Source organism: Scomber scombrus, chromosome 12 (genome assembly GCF_963691925.1).
Source record: "Scomber scombrus chromosome 12, fScoSco1.1, whole genome shotgun sequence".
NCBI classification, from domain to species: Eukaryota; Metazoa; Chordata; class Actinopteri; order Scombriformes; family Scombridae; genus Scomber; species Scomber scombrus.
Window position 1 is genome coordinate 12,001,601 of NC_084981.1, and position 18,095 is coordinate 12,019,695.

Here is an 18,095-nt window from a genome sequence, read left to right on the forward strand (position 1 = left end):
AAGATATCGAGCATGGATCCACACCAGGTCTGCTCGTGCTGTCTTGGGCTGGAACACGCCCGGGCGGCTATCGAGGTCCCCGGCTCGTGTCAACACTGTGCGGTGTTCACCATCAAGAGTCTCCGCAGACGACTAGCCCGCCAGGCTAGCCTGTCTGGACATGACCCCTATCTCTCTTCCGACGGCGCCGCCGTCGAGGGCGGAGAGGAGGTGGGGGTCGCTGCGGTGGCGACACCGGAGGCTAGCGCCAGCTGGGGCTCCCAGCTCGAGCTAGCCGCGGTTCCCCCGCTGGAGGAAGACGTCCTGGAATTGGACTATGGGGAAGATGATGATGGCGCCTTGGATCTCCTCATATCAGAGGATGAAGAAGAGGATGACATCTTCATCACACCGGCTCGGGCTGCAAAGCCCGCAGCTTCCGTCGACTCTCGGGATGGAGACGAGAGTAGCACACCAGCTTCTCCCTCCCCCAGCTCGGACATGCTCGACGTGTGCAAACGCGCAGCTGCCCGGCTGGGCATCCCCTGGCCCGCTGTCGTAGCTGAGATCACCAGATCACGCTACGAGGGGAAGAAATTGCCCTTGGCCAAGAGCGCGACGAAGCAACTTCTCCCCGTCTTCCCGGAGCTGCTGGAGGAGGTGGCGCGCTCATGGAGAGACCGCCCCTACAGCAGCCGGAGCCCGGTTCCCGGGGCCTCGTCCCTCGACTGTGAGGCGATGGAGAGCCTGGGTCTGCTCCGCATGCCTCCGATGGAGCCACTTGTTGCAGCTCACCTTCACCCCCAGCTGTCAGCGGTGTCCTCCCGGAGCCCCAGCCTGCCGTCCAAGTCCGACCGTTTTCAGTCAGCCCTGACTGAGAAAGCGTACAAGGCGGTGGCGCTCTCGGCCAGAGCGCTCAATGTCCTCTCGCTGCTCACGGCTTACCAGGCTGAGTTGTGCGAGGATGTTGTGCAAACTCAGGACTCAGCTGCGTGGGAGGAGATACCGGTCATCACCGACCTGTGTCTCCGTGTCCAACGCTGCGCGGTCCAGGCCACGGGTAGAGCGATGGGGACCATGGTTCTGCAGGAGCGAGCGCGGTGGCTCAACCTCGCCAGCCTGTCAGACAGAGAGAAGGACGACGTCCTGGACATGCCCATTGTCCCGGAGGGGATTTTTGGTTCCGCCCTAGCATCGATGCAACAACGGTGTGAAGCCAAAAAGAAGGAAGACGAAGCTCTCAAGCTCTGCCTCCCTCGCAAGCCCCCAGCTCCCTCTCCACCTGCGCAGCGTAAATCATTCGCGCAGGCTGCTTCCCGGGTTTCGCAGTTCAAAATACCGAAACATCCGAAGCCTCAGCCCGCCCCGCCGCCCGTGCCCGGTCGGCCCGGCTGGTTCAAGAAGCCCTCGGCCCCAGCTACAGCTCCGCCGGCACAGCCCGCGCAAGCTACCAGCCACCAGGCCAGGAAGAAAAAGAGAGCGGCCTGACCGCCCCTCTCGTCACCGGTGATGCAGCTGGAAGTTCCCTGTTCTCCAGCTCCACCTGTTTGGCTTCCGAGCGTGCACTCCGGGGCCCCCCACGCCCCCATCTCCCAGCTGCCACGGACCGTGCCAGAGCAGACCGGGAGAGACGGACATCTGACGGCAGAGGGTTCAGCGGTTGCCCCTCTCCCATGTCCACAAGCACGCACACACACACAAGTTTTCATAAAGAAAATAAAATGTGTCCCGCTGTCGCATCCGGGCCGAGTGCCGAGGGCGCAGCTAATAAAAGCCAAAACTATAAAAATAAACAGCGCGGTGGCGGCACCTGCCGTCCCACCCCCGGGGAAAGCTGCGGCTTTTCCCGGGGTGAGGGCAGTGAGGTCCCCGTCACTGCGTTGTCCTCCCGGGCCAAAGTGCACAGCACCGCCCAGAGGCCATGTCAGTTTTCCACCACGAGAGGGCGCCACCGCACCGCGGTTGGGACCTCTCATGGTGGAAGAGCTGCAGCGCGTCTCACCTCTCTGCCGCAGGTGGCAGAGGTGGGCTGCGCTCGCAGCTTCGCCCTGGGTGTTGAAGACGATTTTGAGGGGTTACAGGCTGCAGTTTGCCGCTGTTCCCCCTCGATTCGCCGGCATAATACACTCCCAGGCTCAGGGAGAGTCAGCTCGTGTTTTGCAAGAGGAAATCCTCTCACTGTTAAACAAAGGAGCAATCTGTGTCGTTCCTCCCGCACAGTGTCAGAGCGGTTTTTACTCCAGGTACTTTCTGGTCCCAAAACGGGGGGGGAGTGGTATTCGCCCTATCCTGGATCTACGTGCTCTGAACAAATTTCTCAGGAAATACAAGTTCAGGATGCTCACACACGCATCCCTGCTGCGCCTGGTGCGACAGAACGATTGGTTCACTTCTGTCGATCTGAAAGACGCATATTTCCACATTCCAATATATCCTCCCCACAGAAAGTATCTGAGGTTCGCTTTCCAGGGGACGTGCTACGAGTACCGCGTGCTCCCATTCGGTCTGTCTTTAAGCCCGAGGGTGTTCGTCCGGTGCACGGAAGCGGCGATAGCCCCACTGAGACAGCAGGGCATTCGCTTGGCCACATATCTGGACGATTGGCTACTTTTGGCACAATCGAGGCAGGAGGCCATGGCGCATACGCGTATTCTCACACGGCACCTATTAGACCTGGGTTTTGTGATAAACGCGGAAAAGAGCATGCTGTGCCCGACACAGGACATAATCTTTCTGGGATTATCCCTGGACTCGGTGATTTTCACGGCGCGCCTCTCGGCGGAGCGAGTGAGAGCTTTCAGAGCATGTCTCGCGCTTTTCCATCCAGGCAAATCTGTTCAATTCAGATTGTGTCTTCGATTACTCGGACTGATGGCGTCAGCCATTCTCGTGGTTCGTCTCGGTCGCCTCCACATGCGGGAATTCCAGCTCTGGGTGGCCTCATGCGGGCTGGATCCCGTGCGTCATGGCGCACGGAGAGTGTTGGTTACGCCGGGGTGCGTCAGGGCACTGCGCCACTGGCAAGCCCCGTCGTTTCTGACCCGCGGGGTGCCCATGGGCTCTGTCCTGTCCAGGAAGGTGGTCACTACGGACGCCAGCCTGACAGGGTGGGGCGGAATTCACGAGGGCCGGTCAGTGAGGGGCCGCTGGAGTGTGGACCTCCAGCGGTCTCACATAAATTTTCTGGAACTTTCAGCGGTGTTCCTCTCCCTGAAACACTTCCTTCCGTCTCTCATGGGCCATCATGTCCTGGTGAGGACGGACAATACGACGACGGTAGCGTACATCAACCGCCAAGGGGGGTTGCGCTCTCGTCAGTTGCACATGCTGGCACGCAGACTGATCCTGTGGAGCTGCGGTCGTCTCCTCTCCCTGAGGGCGACGCACGTCCCGGGAGCTCTGAACACGGGCGCGGACCTGTTGTCCAGGGGCGCGCCGGTATACGGGGAGTGGACTCTGCACCCAGAGATTGTGGAACAGATATGGGCCCGTTATGGTCGGGCCGCGGTGGATCTGTTCGCGTCAAGAGGAAACGCGCAGTGCGCGCTGTTTTACTCTCTGCGCAACCTGGATGCTCCCCTCGGCATAGACGCACTAGCGCACGTCTGGCCGCACGAGCTTCTTTACGCGTTCCCTCCCCTGGCCCTGATACCCCCCACTCTGTCCAGAGTGAGGGACCACAGCCACGCGCTGATTCTGATAGCTCCGCATTGGCCTGCAATGCATTGGCTGGCGGAGATATATCGGTTGCTGTGCGCGCAACCTTGGCAGCTCCCGCTGCGCAGGGACCTGTTATCACAGGGGGGGGGGACGGTTTTCCACCCGCACCCAGAACGCCTGGCGCTGTGGGTTTGGCCCCTGAGTGGTTCAATTTGTCAGCTGTGGGACTCCCACAGCGTGTGATTTCCACTATACAAAGTGCTCGAGCCTCTTCCACTAGGTCTCTGTATGACTGTAAGTGGAGAGTGTTTGAGGACTGGTGTCACAGAAATGGCCACGTTCCTTTTCAGTGTCCAGTAGGTGTGATATTGTCATTCTTACAGGACCTGATTGACAAACGAAAAGCCTTCTCCACAGTTAAAGTGTACTTGGCAGCTATAGCCGCCTGTCACGTGGGGTTTGGGAAACAAACAGCGAGCCAGCACCCGCTGGTTTGCCGTTTTATGAAGGGAGCGCGCAGGCTTCTCCCCGTGTCCAGACCGCTGGTGCCACCATGGGATCTGGCTGTGGTTCTGGAGGGGCTCAAGGGTCCTCCTTTTGAGCCGCTGGGGGGAGCAGGCTTGAAACACCTGTCTCTCAAGACAGTGTTGTTACTGGCTCTGGCTTCGGCTAAACGGGTTAGTGACATCCATGCGCTTTCGGTGCATCCATCATGCACTCAGCTTTACCCGGGGGATGTGAGGATGATTTTGAAGCCCAACCCGGCCTTTGTGCCTAAGGTAGTGGGCTCATGTTCTCCTATTGACCTTGTGGCCTTTGCTGCCTCGCCTGGAGAGCAGCGGTCACATGCGTTATGTCCAGTCCGTGCGGTGCGCACTTACATGGACAGGACTAAGGGTTTCAGGAGGAGCGATCAGCTGTTTGTCTCCTGGGCTAATCCTCATAAGGGGAAACCTGTCACAAAGCAGCGCCTGTCCCACTGGGTCGTGGAGGCGATTGCTTTGGCTTATACGAGTCAGGGTTTGCAGACACCTGCGGGTCTGCGGGCGCACTCGACTCGGGGCTTGGCCGCATCCTGGGCCTTATTCAGGGGAGTTTCTGTTCAGGACATCTGTGCTGCAGCGAGTTGGTCCTCGCCTCTCACTTTTGTCCGTTTTTATATGCTGGACGTCTCCGCTCCGTGCGTGGCACGCGCGGTTTTGCTGTCCTGATTGGAACAGAGTATCTTTTTCCCTGTGGGTTGGTGGACGCTCGATAAGCTTGTCTGGCAATACGGGAGCAACCATATCCCATAGTGAGACATCGAACGAAATATTATGAAAGAGAACTTTAGGTTATTTACATAACCCCGGTTCTCTGAGTAATATGAGTGAGATGTCTCACCAGACTACCCTTCTTGCTTGGGCGAGTGAGAAGAGGTGCTTATCTTGAATGAGGGTGGTGCCGTCCGCATGAGCTATTTAAGGTAGGTGGGACTACCTGTGGCGGACGGACACGTTCACCAGCCAATCAGGATTGGCGTAATGAGATAAATGCTTCTGAGGGCTGCAGCGAGGCGTGCATCCCATAGTGAGACATCTCACTCATATTACTCAGAGAACCGGGGTTATGTAAATAACCTAAAGTTTTTGCACCTGATTGCAGCTGCTCTTTATTAGAGTTTTGCTACGGTATAGTAGTGGATAAAACCTCCCCTTTCTGCAATGAAATGTACATGTATCATAATGTGCACAGATTGTATTTAAGCAATTGCCTGTGTTTCTTTTGTGATCACTTCCAAATGTGGTATGCTGTTTTTATGATATGCTTGAATATCATATGTGTGTCAATTTTAAATCAGGTAAAGCCAAAAATTGCTCTGAGTTACATGAAAATTAATGTGGCACTTCTACTCAATATAAAACACATTTCCTACATTATTGTAGAGAACCCGTACCTTCAGCTCTTATACCCTGAGCACCTGTGCCACATCTGACATTTATATGTTCACAGGTGTTATGGATATCCTCCCTCATACATGCTTATCTCCTTAGAGAAACAAACAAGCTCACTGATAACTGGTGCGCCACAGCTTCCATGTGCTGGATTTTCCCGACAGTTGCTTTCATGTTGCTGACACTTGCTTAGGCTCTGTATGACTGTGATCAAATTAGCACATCAGAAACTTTCCTTAGGGTCTTGGAAAGCTCAATAAACTGTCCCTGGGTGTATTTAACAATTCTGTTATTGATTCTGGGCTTCAATTTGTTTTCAAAGCAACCATTTTCACATGCAGATGTGTCTAAGGAGATAACTACTGAATCAAAGTCTCAATATCCAATAAAAGATAAAAGAAGGGTATAGAGTATGGACTAAAGAAATGTAGTGTGGCCCAACTGTGCCACAGCTATTTTATGATATATTGTATCCCATGTCTACATGAATGCTACATAAACACTTGAAAAAAAGAATACTAGGCCTATCTGTGTATTATCTTTTTGTATTGTATAGTGATCTCGGAAGCAAGATCTTCATCTGGCATAAGTAGGCTTTTTGGATACTGTCAAAAAAGCATCTTTATCTGTAACATCTGCTCAAAGCTTTAAAAATATATGTTAGAATAACTAAATATATAGTAATTCATCTCTGACAATTTACATTCTTTCCAAGGTCACCTCTGTTAGCCTCTAATAAATTGTCTTGCCCTCATCTGTCAGCTGTGGCTGCATTTACACAGTTGCATTTGTCTTTCTTTCTTCCGTTGACTCCTCAGTTAAGTACATTTAAGGGTCAGTGTACAAACTCTAAAGGAGACCTAAAGTGGATGTTTTAGTCTTGTATTATGTCCCCTTTTTGACAAGTGTTGACTTTACTTTTCATCATTCATGGTTCCAGCAGGCTATTATAAAGAGATTCAATCCCTGGGTCGCTGCAGCCAGTCACTGAACTGAGCAGATCTCTTCATGACTTTTTTTGGCTTTATTCTGATGGCAGCCATTAAAATGGACTTGAAGGCAGCCACTTCTTTCAAGGCTGCCAACAGTGAGCTGACTTCGCTTCACCAACCTCAAGCCATGTGGCATTGTGCCTCAGTCATCTTCTCAGCCAATGATTGTCCTATCCTTAAAACTTGCTTTAAGGTTTACCACTAGTGGCCCTTGGACCCAGGAATAATGTACAGAGGGGCCTGAAATTGTCAGAGCTGATTACTGTCAATTTTAAAGGATCGAGAAAATAGTACTCTTGGTAAATCTGACTGCTCCTAAAAAAATAAATTTCCATTGAAATCTAAATCAAAACCTGTTATACATTATGACTGGATTTTTGTCCAGTTTACTTTCACTTTTTCACTGTTTTGTGTGACAGTTCTACTGTATTTGTCTGTTTGTATTGTTTGTGTTTATTGTTGCAACAATGTTTATACTGCACTCTTGGCCAGGTCACTCTTGGAAAATAATTTTTAATGTGAATAATGTTTCGTGATGGTTGTGGTATTTCCCCTGCAACTTTGCAAAGCTAAAGTACTGTTCTATACAAAAAATGTCTGAAATTGATGAAGAACTGTGCATAACAACTGCACAAAAACTAACTAGAAGCAAACAAAAAATATATATAGGCCTATATGTTGACGGTTAATGAAAATAAATTGAAACCGAAAGAAATGAGTTCAAAAACAAAATAATACAAGAGTGAAACATTTGATTACAATATTGTCACTGGGAGATTTTGTTCTGTTATTATGACACAAATTGAATCCCATACTAGGAAGCATCCCACTCTCACTAACTTTATCTGCAAGGTAACACACCTGTCTGAGAGCTCTGTTCACCACAGTATTAGCAGCTATAAGACGCAATTTGCATCCCTTTGACCGAGTGTTAAAAAGACTTATTCACTGGCTGAGGAGATGAGAAAGGCACAGTGCCACATGGCTTGCAGTTGGCTACATGAAGAGTGTCAGACCACGGTTGGCAGCCTTGGAGGAGGCAGCTGTCTTCCAGTCACTCAGGGAACAAAAGTTCCTTCCAGATGTTCGGCGCTTAGAGTTCAGTCTGAATGAAAGAAATTTGAATATGAATTGAGGAAACTGCTGTAATTGTTTGTAAGTTGGTGCATTTCAATGCCTGTTACATTCAATTCCGAGTATTTGCTTTCGATTCGAAATTGCTACATTCAAGAAATTTAAATGCAGCTGCAGTGTAAGCCTGAGAAATTCATATCTATGCAGTTCAAATTCAATCTGTGCTCAGACTGATCTCTGTTCAAATTGAATGTGTTATACCACATCAGATCATATAAACAGACAGAATATAATTTAAACAGACAGCAGCCTAATACTGAGTTTTATGGCTACTGTGCATGGAAGAGATTCATCTACTTTCTGAGTACCAGGATACAATACACTTGAGAAGTTTAATTAGTAGAGTCTTAATTGGTTTGAGTCCTATAAAAAATATAATAAAATTCAATTAAGTTGTCACATTCGCTGTATTTTACACTAGACTTGTTCATATAGATCAAATACTTAATAAATCAATTCACCTGTTATCTTATGCATACATTTTTTTAATCAACAAAGCTTTTTCAATGTTTGAGTTTCTACACAAAGAATAATCAATCATTGATTAATTGCAAAAACCTAAGAGCATTTAAGGGTCGTAGCAAATAATACTTAAACACTAAAATTACAAAGCAAATGATAGAATCTGATGTAAATGATGTAAAAATGTAGATTTTATCATTTATAAAGAAAGGGTTTTGCCTTTGAGAACACGAGGAATGGATCATGACACAATAAACATTTCATTTACATAAAATTTTAAAATGCATGCCGTTGCATTAAGTAATCAGGTTGTGATCTGATGTGCGTAGAGTAGTCTCTGTGCCTAAATGTCACCTTTACTTTATTTACTTACTTTCTACTTTTCCCAGGATGCCTTGAAACAGCCCCCAGAACGTGTATGAACTACAGTGTATGGCATCATGCCATAGGTTATCTGTGTGGGTGGTGATTGTAACAGAGATAGCAAAAACAAACTGTAAAAGAGCAAGAGAGCAAGAGTGAGTCCAGGAGAGGAAGCGAGACTGTGCCCTGAGATTAAACACAACACAAACTTATGGCTGTGCAGATTTATGGTTTATTGTTTGTAGCTACTGTCTGAATTTAGTATCTCTTCCTCTTCAACAACAGATTTCTTCCTGCATGATTGCTGAACAATGGCCATAATTGGTCAGAATGGGTAAAAATAGGCCTTTTTTTAACACCTGACATTTGCCATTCACAATTGAATTTGGTTTTTTTTTTCAGATTAAACTTCATTGTTTCTGGACAGTATCCTTGCATGAGATACTGTGCATTTTTTGTTATATGTAATACAATATAGGGTGCTAATGTAACAAGAGAAGACTTGGTTTATACAGTATGGTGTTTTGTATAATGATAAGTGAATCATGAGCTAAAAGTATCCACTCAGCAGGTCATCTGTCAGGGTTGCTGATAGTACCAGCTGGCCCATTCTGGCTGCCAGGGGTACAGCCAGGTTAGAGGGTGGGCCTCCCACAATCATGGTTCTCCTTTCTATATCAGGGACTGGAAACACAGCCAAGCCTCAAGTTGTGGTGTGCTGTCCTCCAGAACAACAGCATAACTGATCCAAAAAAACAACAGAAGGAAAGGAGGAGCAGATTGCCCACGCAGCCATTCATGTCCAGCACATTACTGCAGGTCCTGAGTTCAAACTGGGTCAAGGATGAAATATCAGAATTACCGAGGCTATAAGATCAAAGGTGTGCAAGTGTGTGTGTGTGTGTGTGTGTGTGTGTGTGTGTGTGTGTGTGTGTGTGTGTGTGTGTGTGTGTGTGTGTGTGTGTGTGTGTGTGTGTGTGTGTGTGTGTGTGTGTGTGTGTGTGTGCATTAGCCAGTAATGGCATTTTGTGGTCAGTAAAAATGATGAAAGTGTTGAGATGATAAAAAATTGAAAGCCTCCTGGACCTTACTGGCAGGCAGAAGATGAGTGTGTTTATAGGTTTCACCTGAATGGTTATCTGTGCATTTGTCCTGAAATAGTCCCTGCTATCAGCGTGTGTGACACAGCAGGACTAAAGAAAAAGAGTGCACGACTTTCTACTTTCAAAAACAAAGTTCACTGTTAGTAAATAGAAATAGGTCAAAGAGAAAAACAATCTTTTAAAGATAAAATTTTCACTTTTCTTGTCATTTGTATTGTAATATTAACTTGACTCTGCACGTTGTATACTGTTGTAGCCTGTGACATAAGCTGATTTAACAGTGGACAAACAATCTCTCCCTCCTAATGAGAAAATACTAAAAGCTACTCTACTAGAATAAAATTAAATTTAAAACTGACCCGTCTGTCATTAGAAAACCCTAACTGAGACCTAATAAAATCCTGATTTCAAGTATTCATTCACTGGCAGGGTTTAATCAAAACATAAAAGAATAATTCACGCTAACTGGGATTTTTAGATGAACAACGTACATACGGCCTCTAAAGTAGTTGTAAATGAGCAGTGTGTCAAGAGAAAGCTGGACTGAGGATATCTGAGATCCTTTGTGTCTCTTCGATTTTGATTGAGTGTGCTGTGTGTAGTTTAATGATTCAGGGTACTGAGGTTCAAACTTTACTAGGTAGCCTTATTTTCATAGATTAGCCTGCTGTAGGGAGCATGTCTTTTTCAGTTTAGGATACATTTTTGTGTCCTTTAATGGGCTTAAAAATATTTTTTACATTTTTTGTGTACAGATGTAACAAACAGGATACATTGTAAACATGCATCAATTGATATTTTGGTCACAGTGCAACGAACTATAAAAACAACATTGCCATATAATCGCTGTATGATGTTGATGCAGCAAACATGTTAGCCAATGGTTGCCTATTTACACATCCAGCAGACATGCAAAAACAATGATTTTTAATAGCAATATGCACTCTCCTTTCGCAAATCCTGAGGGAAACATCTGCCCCCTTAGCTGCTAAATGCTCCACTTTGTTCACCAGCTAGCTGTTAACTGTGTGTGTTTGTTGCTGGGCAGGTTGTGGACAGTAGATTTATCAAAGCTTTTTTTTTTTTTTTTTTTTTTTAAGAGAAATTAAGTAAAAATATCAATAAACTTTTAAGTAAAAATCATCATCATGCATTTTTACATGAGCACTCTTATTTGTGCCAGTAAGCCTATGTGTACTCACACTGAAGGAGAAGAAATGGAAAATAGTGAATACACAACATGAGAAGATGTAATTCATTTCTCAGTGATATTCAAAAAGATTCAGAAATTAAGTCTTGTTGTAACAAGGTTAACCTGAAACACTATCAAGTCAAAATTACATCTTGAGAGCAGAAGTCAGTCACAGCCAAATCTAACACTTTGAAGGAGGGCATGATTGTGTCCAAAAGTAAGGCTCTAATTGTCTGAGATAATTACCCACCCTGAGACGCTTTCTGGAAGATTTAAGGGCTGACAATTAACTTTGTGAAGGAATGGCTCCCTTCATTAGCTTTAGTATCTAAGGATTCTCAGATAATTTTCAAGAAATAGAATATTCATGTCGAGCACTTTCTAGGTAAAATCACCGACAAGCGAAATCAGTGTGACGACTGGAGAGGCTGGAGTTTATTTTGGCAGTGTACCACTACATCCCAGCAGCGCCGAGGGTGAGAAGCCAAGCACTCAGCTGTGAGGGGAGCCCAGGTAAAAACTGCAGATGCATCATTAATTTATCCCAGTTTACATTGTGGCAGAGAGTTCAAAGCTTGCATTTTTGTATCTCTGTGTGTGTCCTTTGTCTTCCCTCTGGTCATGACCAGCCCGGCCTTTGAGACACATGGAGGCAGGTGGAGTAGCAGGTCATAATAGAAGAGAAAGCAGCATGGATGCTGCCAGTCACACAGGGCCCAGAAGACTGAGAGCCAGGCCCTGTAGGACCAGCTGGCAGATGGCTGCCTCAAGATAATGACCAGGTGACATCTGCAGAGTGAACAACCCATCAGGCTAACAGACTCACCTTTACCCACCAGGGAAGCTAAGATGCCCGTTCTCAACCTACTCTTCCTTTTCCTGCAATTCCCTCAGGTTACACCCAGAAAGCAAGAAGTATAACAGAAGTTTATCGATTTACTAAGTTTCTCAACTCCCCGAAAAAGAGGTGTGAGAATGTTTTGAAAAAAACCTAGACAGATTTTATGTGGGTGTTTGAATTAGATTTTTTTTTTATTCACTAGAGATTCAGTTATTGCCTACATCAATGCCAAAGAACTGGGAGTTAATTTGCCTCAGAACATTTTTTCCCTCTGATTCTAACCAAAAGAGCTTAAGACACCATATCATTGTCAGAAAAACCATATGGCTAAGTCATAACATGGTGCACAATCACACATTTTTTATTTGGCCCACAATGTTGTTATTGACAAGTAATTTTGAAAAGGAAAACTTGCACCTTGTCTAAAGGATCTAACTCATACACCATGACTACGTGATGCTGTGCACAAAGGTCATCTTTTGACAGTCCCGAGATCGTGAAAAGGTCAGATTCCTTGTGCCATTTGGAAAAGAGGCAGTGTGATATCAACCTGCCAATATACTTTAAGCATGTCTTTTTCATCTGACTGTTAACACCATACATTGCTTACTAAACAGTATGCTTTATGACTGCTGGCATCCTGGTGTTAGGGGTGAAGTTAAGAAAAACTTCGGAGTCTGAAAGAAAGAGGTAGCAGCAGTGTTGAATGAAAATTATTTGGAAAACAACATTGCAGTTGCAACAGTTGTGCATGCAAAGTGAAAATGAAACGTGGTTTCTGTGTTTCGTATTCTAGTGTTGAACAAACTAGAAAGTAAGTAAACGTTGCATTCGTGAGCCAGAAAGATGAACTTTCGGAGGAGTTCTTGGCTCTTGGAGAGAGACATTCAACATGTGTACAACATGGGTACAGCGCAAGATGGAATAATGGCCATTTACTAAGCATGATAAACCTGGATAAAAGGGGTAGCAACCAGAATAATGTGCATTATGTAAATGTGCCTCTTTTGATTTGGCAGAATATGAACCTCAATTTAAAATCAATTAGAATCACTCTCTTAACTTGCAGAGGCAGTGCATACAGTATAATGAACATTAGAACAAAGTGTAATAGAGGAAAACGATCTACATACTAAGCGCAATGATCACTTATTGCGATATATTATTTTGTCACATGTGGTTTGTTAAATGTGAGATTATTACATTGAGCAAACAGAAAATAACGAATCATCTACAACAAGTACTTATAGATTAATTATGTTAACTTTGACTCAGTGTCATTGGAGTGCCCATCATGGCCTCTTTTGCTTATTAGATATATGCTATAAACCAGGAGCCTTGATACACACATTTTACAGCTGTATTACACATCTGAGGACTTTTGCAGCCCCTAATGGTGAAAGTATCACATACATGCCAGCTTTCAATTAAACAAAGAGGTTTTGTATTTCTGGATGTTTTTATGTTTTGGGGATTAGATTAGGCTCATTGTCTACTTAGTATGAATATTTATTTGTATAACTCATTTGAATAGTATCAAAAGGTTCAATCATATAGGCCTACATTAAACTGGTGACCTGTTTTCCTTCAATTGTCAGCCATTAGTTTGATGTAGTGAATGCTCTACACATCATTTAAGTGGTAGACAGTGCACTCATACATAAAGTGGAAGAAGCCATCATCCCTCACATATCTCAGCCAATTAAACCCATCTGCAGACCAAATTGGTGCCAATGAGATCTTGTGACTGCATTCAAATGATGATGGATTGTGTAGGGTTTCTTTGCATCAATAATGGCAGAGCAGTCAGTTGAATATAAATGACCCAGTAAATACTGTACTTCTCATCGGCAAGATATAGATAGAAAGGAACATATTTATCTGTTTGGAAAATAACTTTGTTGAGGATAGTAAAAGAGCGCCCTCTTAGATATGTTCATTTACAGGAATGTGGTTGTTTTTTTTTCAGCAAGGGAAACTATAAAAGATACAATGTTTTCTATGCAAAATATCATAGGTGTTATTTCTTTGGAGCCAATCATCTGTAAGGAAATATCTCCTGAAATTGTTCCTTTTTATTTATTATTTTAACAATTCTAATAAATATCAGTGGGATATAGTTTATTTATTTTATCTGGCTTACTCTCTACTCATGCTTTGTCTTCTCCTGTATTTATAGCTGGTTAGTGTTATAATTGATCAAAACATCCATAAAGTGTCCATTTTCTGTCCAGTTGGTCAAGAGCTCTGTTCATCACCTTGAGTTGTTTGGTCCTTTTCAACGGTGAAGAAACACTAAATGATTTTCTCTCTCAAAGTCTCCCTAAGCTCTTCTAGCTTATGCACACTGCTTAGGATGCATTCTCAAGTAGTTAACCCACTTTCTGAAGTTCCTTCTAGACAAAACGCACTTCTGGGGTTTCACTGACTTTTGTGTTTCGAGAGTAGCTTCTGGAGACTCGCCGAAAAAGCTTTAAGTCTCTAACAATGCACACAATGTTTACATAAACATCCATCATCACCTTAGAGAGTGGTCATGGTTTAAACAAGAGTTGTATTGATGTAAGTAGAGGGGCAACTCATAAACACCCACACATTTACCCTATAAGGACCATAACCTTGACTGATATAAAACATAGCTGTTATGAATTTAATTATGGGCTCAGTGCCAATTTGACGCATTCAGGGTCTCAGAGATGCTCCTTCTCCATTGACCCTTCTTTGATAATCTCATATAAAAGCTAAGCCTTGGTCACAGGCAAATACAGCAAGGACCAGCTCTGTGACTATCTGGAGCTCGTCCAGATCCATCCAAACAGAAATACTCTCTCATTACCTTCTCTGCGGGGGTGTGAAAGAGCTGCACTCTGATCCACTGGCATGGTTAAATCCATTTCTCTCATGTTTCTATGTTGTTTTGCTTCTTTGCAGCATCTATTCAAGCAGTAGCCCTACACAAGATTCAAAATTTAGCCTATAGCAGCTTCAGTTTGACTAGAACACAATAGGTGCTCGAGTGACAGCTGAGTACATGCAAAGCAGACAGAATTAGGAGTGTTTGCTCAAGCATGCTTTAAAATGCTTATCAGGAAGCATACCACATGTTCTGACACTTCACTCCTGATGCTGGTAAACACACCTACCAGTTTGCTAAGGATTATTCAAAATGGTAAAATCTGTTTAGGTCTTTTGGTGCTTTCAAACTCAGTACACAAATGGAGACTGTGTAATTGAGGAAGATGCAAAAAGCATGATGTAACGTTTACATGCAAACATGGATTTTTTTATTTATTTAATGTCTGTGATTGATTTATGCTACCTACTTTATGTTTGCTTTTTGATCCTATGGTTGCTTGTTTGCTTATTTATGTGAATTACATGACTTTTGTATTTTTTTGTCTTTTGAAGTGAGATTCCTTCTATAAGCCTCCAGGGTTTTGTTTTTTTACATCTCATACACACACACAATTTACTTCTTGTTGTTTTGTTTTCTGCTGCTTTGTTTTACTGTGCAAATAAAGAAAGAAAGAAGCTGGCTATTGTGTGTACTACAATACATCATAATTGATTAATGAGACATATTGCATGTACTCCATGTAAAGGAACAACAGTTTTTTTAGGGGAAATTTATTTCTTTAAAAAATACACAAGAAATACAACATGTAGAAATGCTCTACCCAAATCAATACTGAATGTCATTAAGACAATCTACCCAAAGTGACAATATTGATCTGACATCTGCCATATTCTATGTGTATTTTTGGGTGACAGCTCAGGAGACATCTTAATCTCGCTCGAGACCTTCAAATGCCAAGATTAATTTCTCCCTGCTCCCTTTGGAATGATGTTATTATGGTTGGGGAAATGACAGTTGTATCAATTATGCATAAGGTGAGGGTGTGTGAAAGACATCTATGCAAATCAGATTCACCACACGGATGGCTGTGAAATAAATGGTAATGTGAATTTCAAACTGGTGAGTTTGGGTAAGTTCCCGCCAGTCAGGCTTCTAAAAAAGTCTGAAAATAACTCACTTCACCTGATTGTGCCTCAATGACCAATTCTTTTGTTTTAGGTTTCAGGACACAGTGATGTGACTAAAAGTTTAGGAAAATATGCTACGCTGTGATTCTTCTTCTATTAATTTAGAGTCAGTTAGCTTAGCTTAGTATAAAAAGCGGGGCAAAGCTAGCCTAGCTCTGTCCAAAGGTAAAAAATCCACCTACCAGCAACTGATGTGTGTCAATGGACAACTGAGCAAACACTATCACAACTTAGAAAACTCAGTAAGTGGACCTTGAGTTAAGAAATGTTTTTGTAAGGTCGAGAATGATGTAAAAAATAATAACTAAAGAAATATGATCACACCGACTTATGTTGTTTATCAAATACACAGGCAAGAAAAATCAGTTTAAAAAAAAATCCTGGTTTAATAAATCATAATTCAATGGCAAAATAATAGTTACCATGGAAACAACATGTATTATACCCTATCTATCATTCTGTCCATGTATGTACGTATGTATGTTTGTGTCTGTATGAAATTTACAGACATACATGCATACATAAATATTTACATCTTTATGTATTATATACATGGGACAGATGTGAGTAGAAGCTGTATGTATGTAAGCAGAGAGAAGTGGTTGTATATGGTGAATGATCTAGTGGGATGTTCTCTTGCTTGTATCCTTCCCTGTTCCTCCAGATCCCTTTTCTGCACCTAATCCTCTCACTCTTTGTCTCGAAATCTCTTTTATAATCTCTCTCCTTTCTCCTGGTTGTTTGTGCTGCCCATTCTCATATCAACAGCTCCACCAACAGGTGGAAAAATGCCTGTCTCAGCTTTAGACTCCCCCGTGTTTCCATCAGTTCAAGGCGCTCTCTACATTTCCCCCTGACAGTGAAATGCAACACCACATATTTTCAAGGTCTATGTCTTAAATTTTAGTCTAACTGAGAAGTGTTTCTGTGTGAACCATTCAGGTTGGTGGTGGGTGGGCGGATTTATTGTCATTCAGCACACACGACAATGCTGAATCAACAGAGTCACAGGACAAAAGAGTGAGGACACATCATGTTGGCATCTGCTCTCTCCATTGCTCGTACATAAGTCAGCCAACATAATATCCTGGAGATGCTTAGTAAATCTCCTTCTCAGCAGGATCTACTATCTACATACTGTCTTTAATCTTGTGACATGCTTACAGACCTTATAACAATAATATCTGTGAGACATCTGCTCACACTGATGCAATTAATAGTTCTAAAACCATCCACAGGGGGACGGAGATGAGACTATCTGCCTTTATTACATGATGTGGAAACCACATTTAAACTCAAAAGGAGGCTCTGTGGGTATTGTTCTCAGCATATGAGGATGTGATTAGGTTTAGCAAGGAATAAAAGGAATGGTGTTTGACCGAGAATTTTTGGTCAGCTAGAGAAGTGATGCTCACAGCCTTTTTGCACAGCAGCCAGATAAAATAAACTTTTTCATTTCTGACATCTACATGTGCGCATGGGTTATTATGCATTTTCTAAAACAAAAAAGGTCTGTTTATTTGTACGAGCACCATAACAGATCATACCACCAAGAGATAAAAGAAAATGTATCTCTTAATTTTGCATCATTACATAAGGCATGACTGGTAAATTTACACAGCAATTTAAGTATCCTGATATAGTTAAATGAATTAATTTAAACAACATTGTACATACTAGTTTTATTATTAAACTCCATTTATATATTGTGCCATCTATGTAGGCTTTAGTTTTCCCATTTTATCTTCCCTCAATGAATGAATGAATGAAAAATTCATCTTATCATCTTATCTTAAACCATTCCCCAGACATTCAACCTGGTATACTTTGTACAGTTTAGGATCCCTGCAAGGATTTAAATCCATGTTTAACAGTGTTTGACTGTACAAAATGGCTTTGCTAAAGGGGATTTAAGAGGCCCTTTCAAAGCCCTGCTGTGCAATGATCAACTATTGTATCAGACAAATCTAAATGTCAGTGATATAAATACATTAGATAATGTAATTATAACATTCCGCATAATTGCATGTAAATGTTGGCATTTAATATATCAAGCTGAACTTTTATTATAATTCACATAACAATACAGAGTGAGTAAAACGCTATATGATGCCACGGGGTAGGCTGAATTCCTCACTGATGTATTTGCAGTTTTAGACTAGAAGTCATGTTTCATATTGGCAGTGAATATATTGCAGTGAAACAATGTAGGGGAAAATACAAAACTATAGTGTACTAAAGCCGCTGTCTAACTAAAAGTGAGTGTTATTTTTGCTACTTAACACGTACAACTGTCAATATCTCATCATGCCGCCAGGGGGCGCTGCTGTTACTTCAACCCAACAAACGGGCGGAACTCGACGTGGCAAGTAAACAGCTCACTTCCTGTGC

At 43.6% G+C, this 18,095-nt stretch overlaps 1 protein-coding gene across 1 annotated transcript; it reads left to right on the forward strand.

Annotated features, from left to right (window-relative positions):
* Nucleotides 1–1,488: 1,488 nt before the first annotated feature.
* On the forward strand, nt 1,489–3,895 carry LOC133992289 (uncharacterized). Its single transcript, XM_062431008.1, has 2 exons — nt 1,489–1,630; nt 1,730–3,895. Exons 1-2 carry the CDS (start codon nt 1,489–1,491, stop codon nt 3,880–3,882), a joined length of 2,295 nt encoding a protein of 764 aa, XP_062286992.1. The 3' UTR covers nt 3,883–3,895.
* The last annotated feature ends 14,200 nt before the right edge of the window (nt 3,896–18,095 follow it).

Bases quoted from the DNA above. Each gene is read 5' to 3' on its own strand.
- LOC133992289 (XM_062431008.1), top strand. From the start codon at position 1,489: ATGCAGCTGGAAGTTCCCTGTTCTCCAGCTCCACCTGTTTGGCTTCCG. The intron at 1,631-1,729 runs GTTCAGCGGTTG...ATCCGGGCCGAG, and splicing joins CGGACATCTGACGGCAGAGG to TGCCGAGGGCGCAGCTAATA.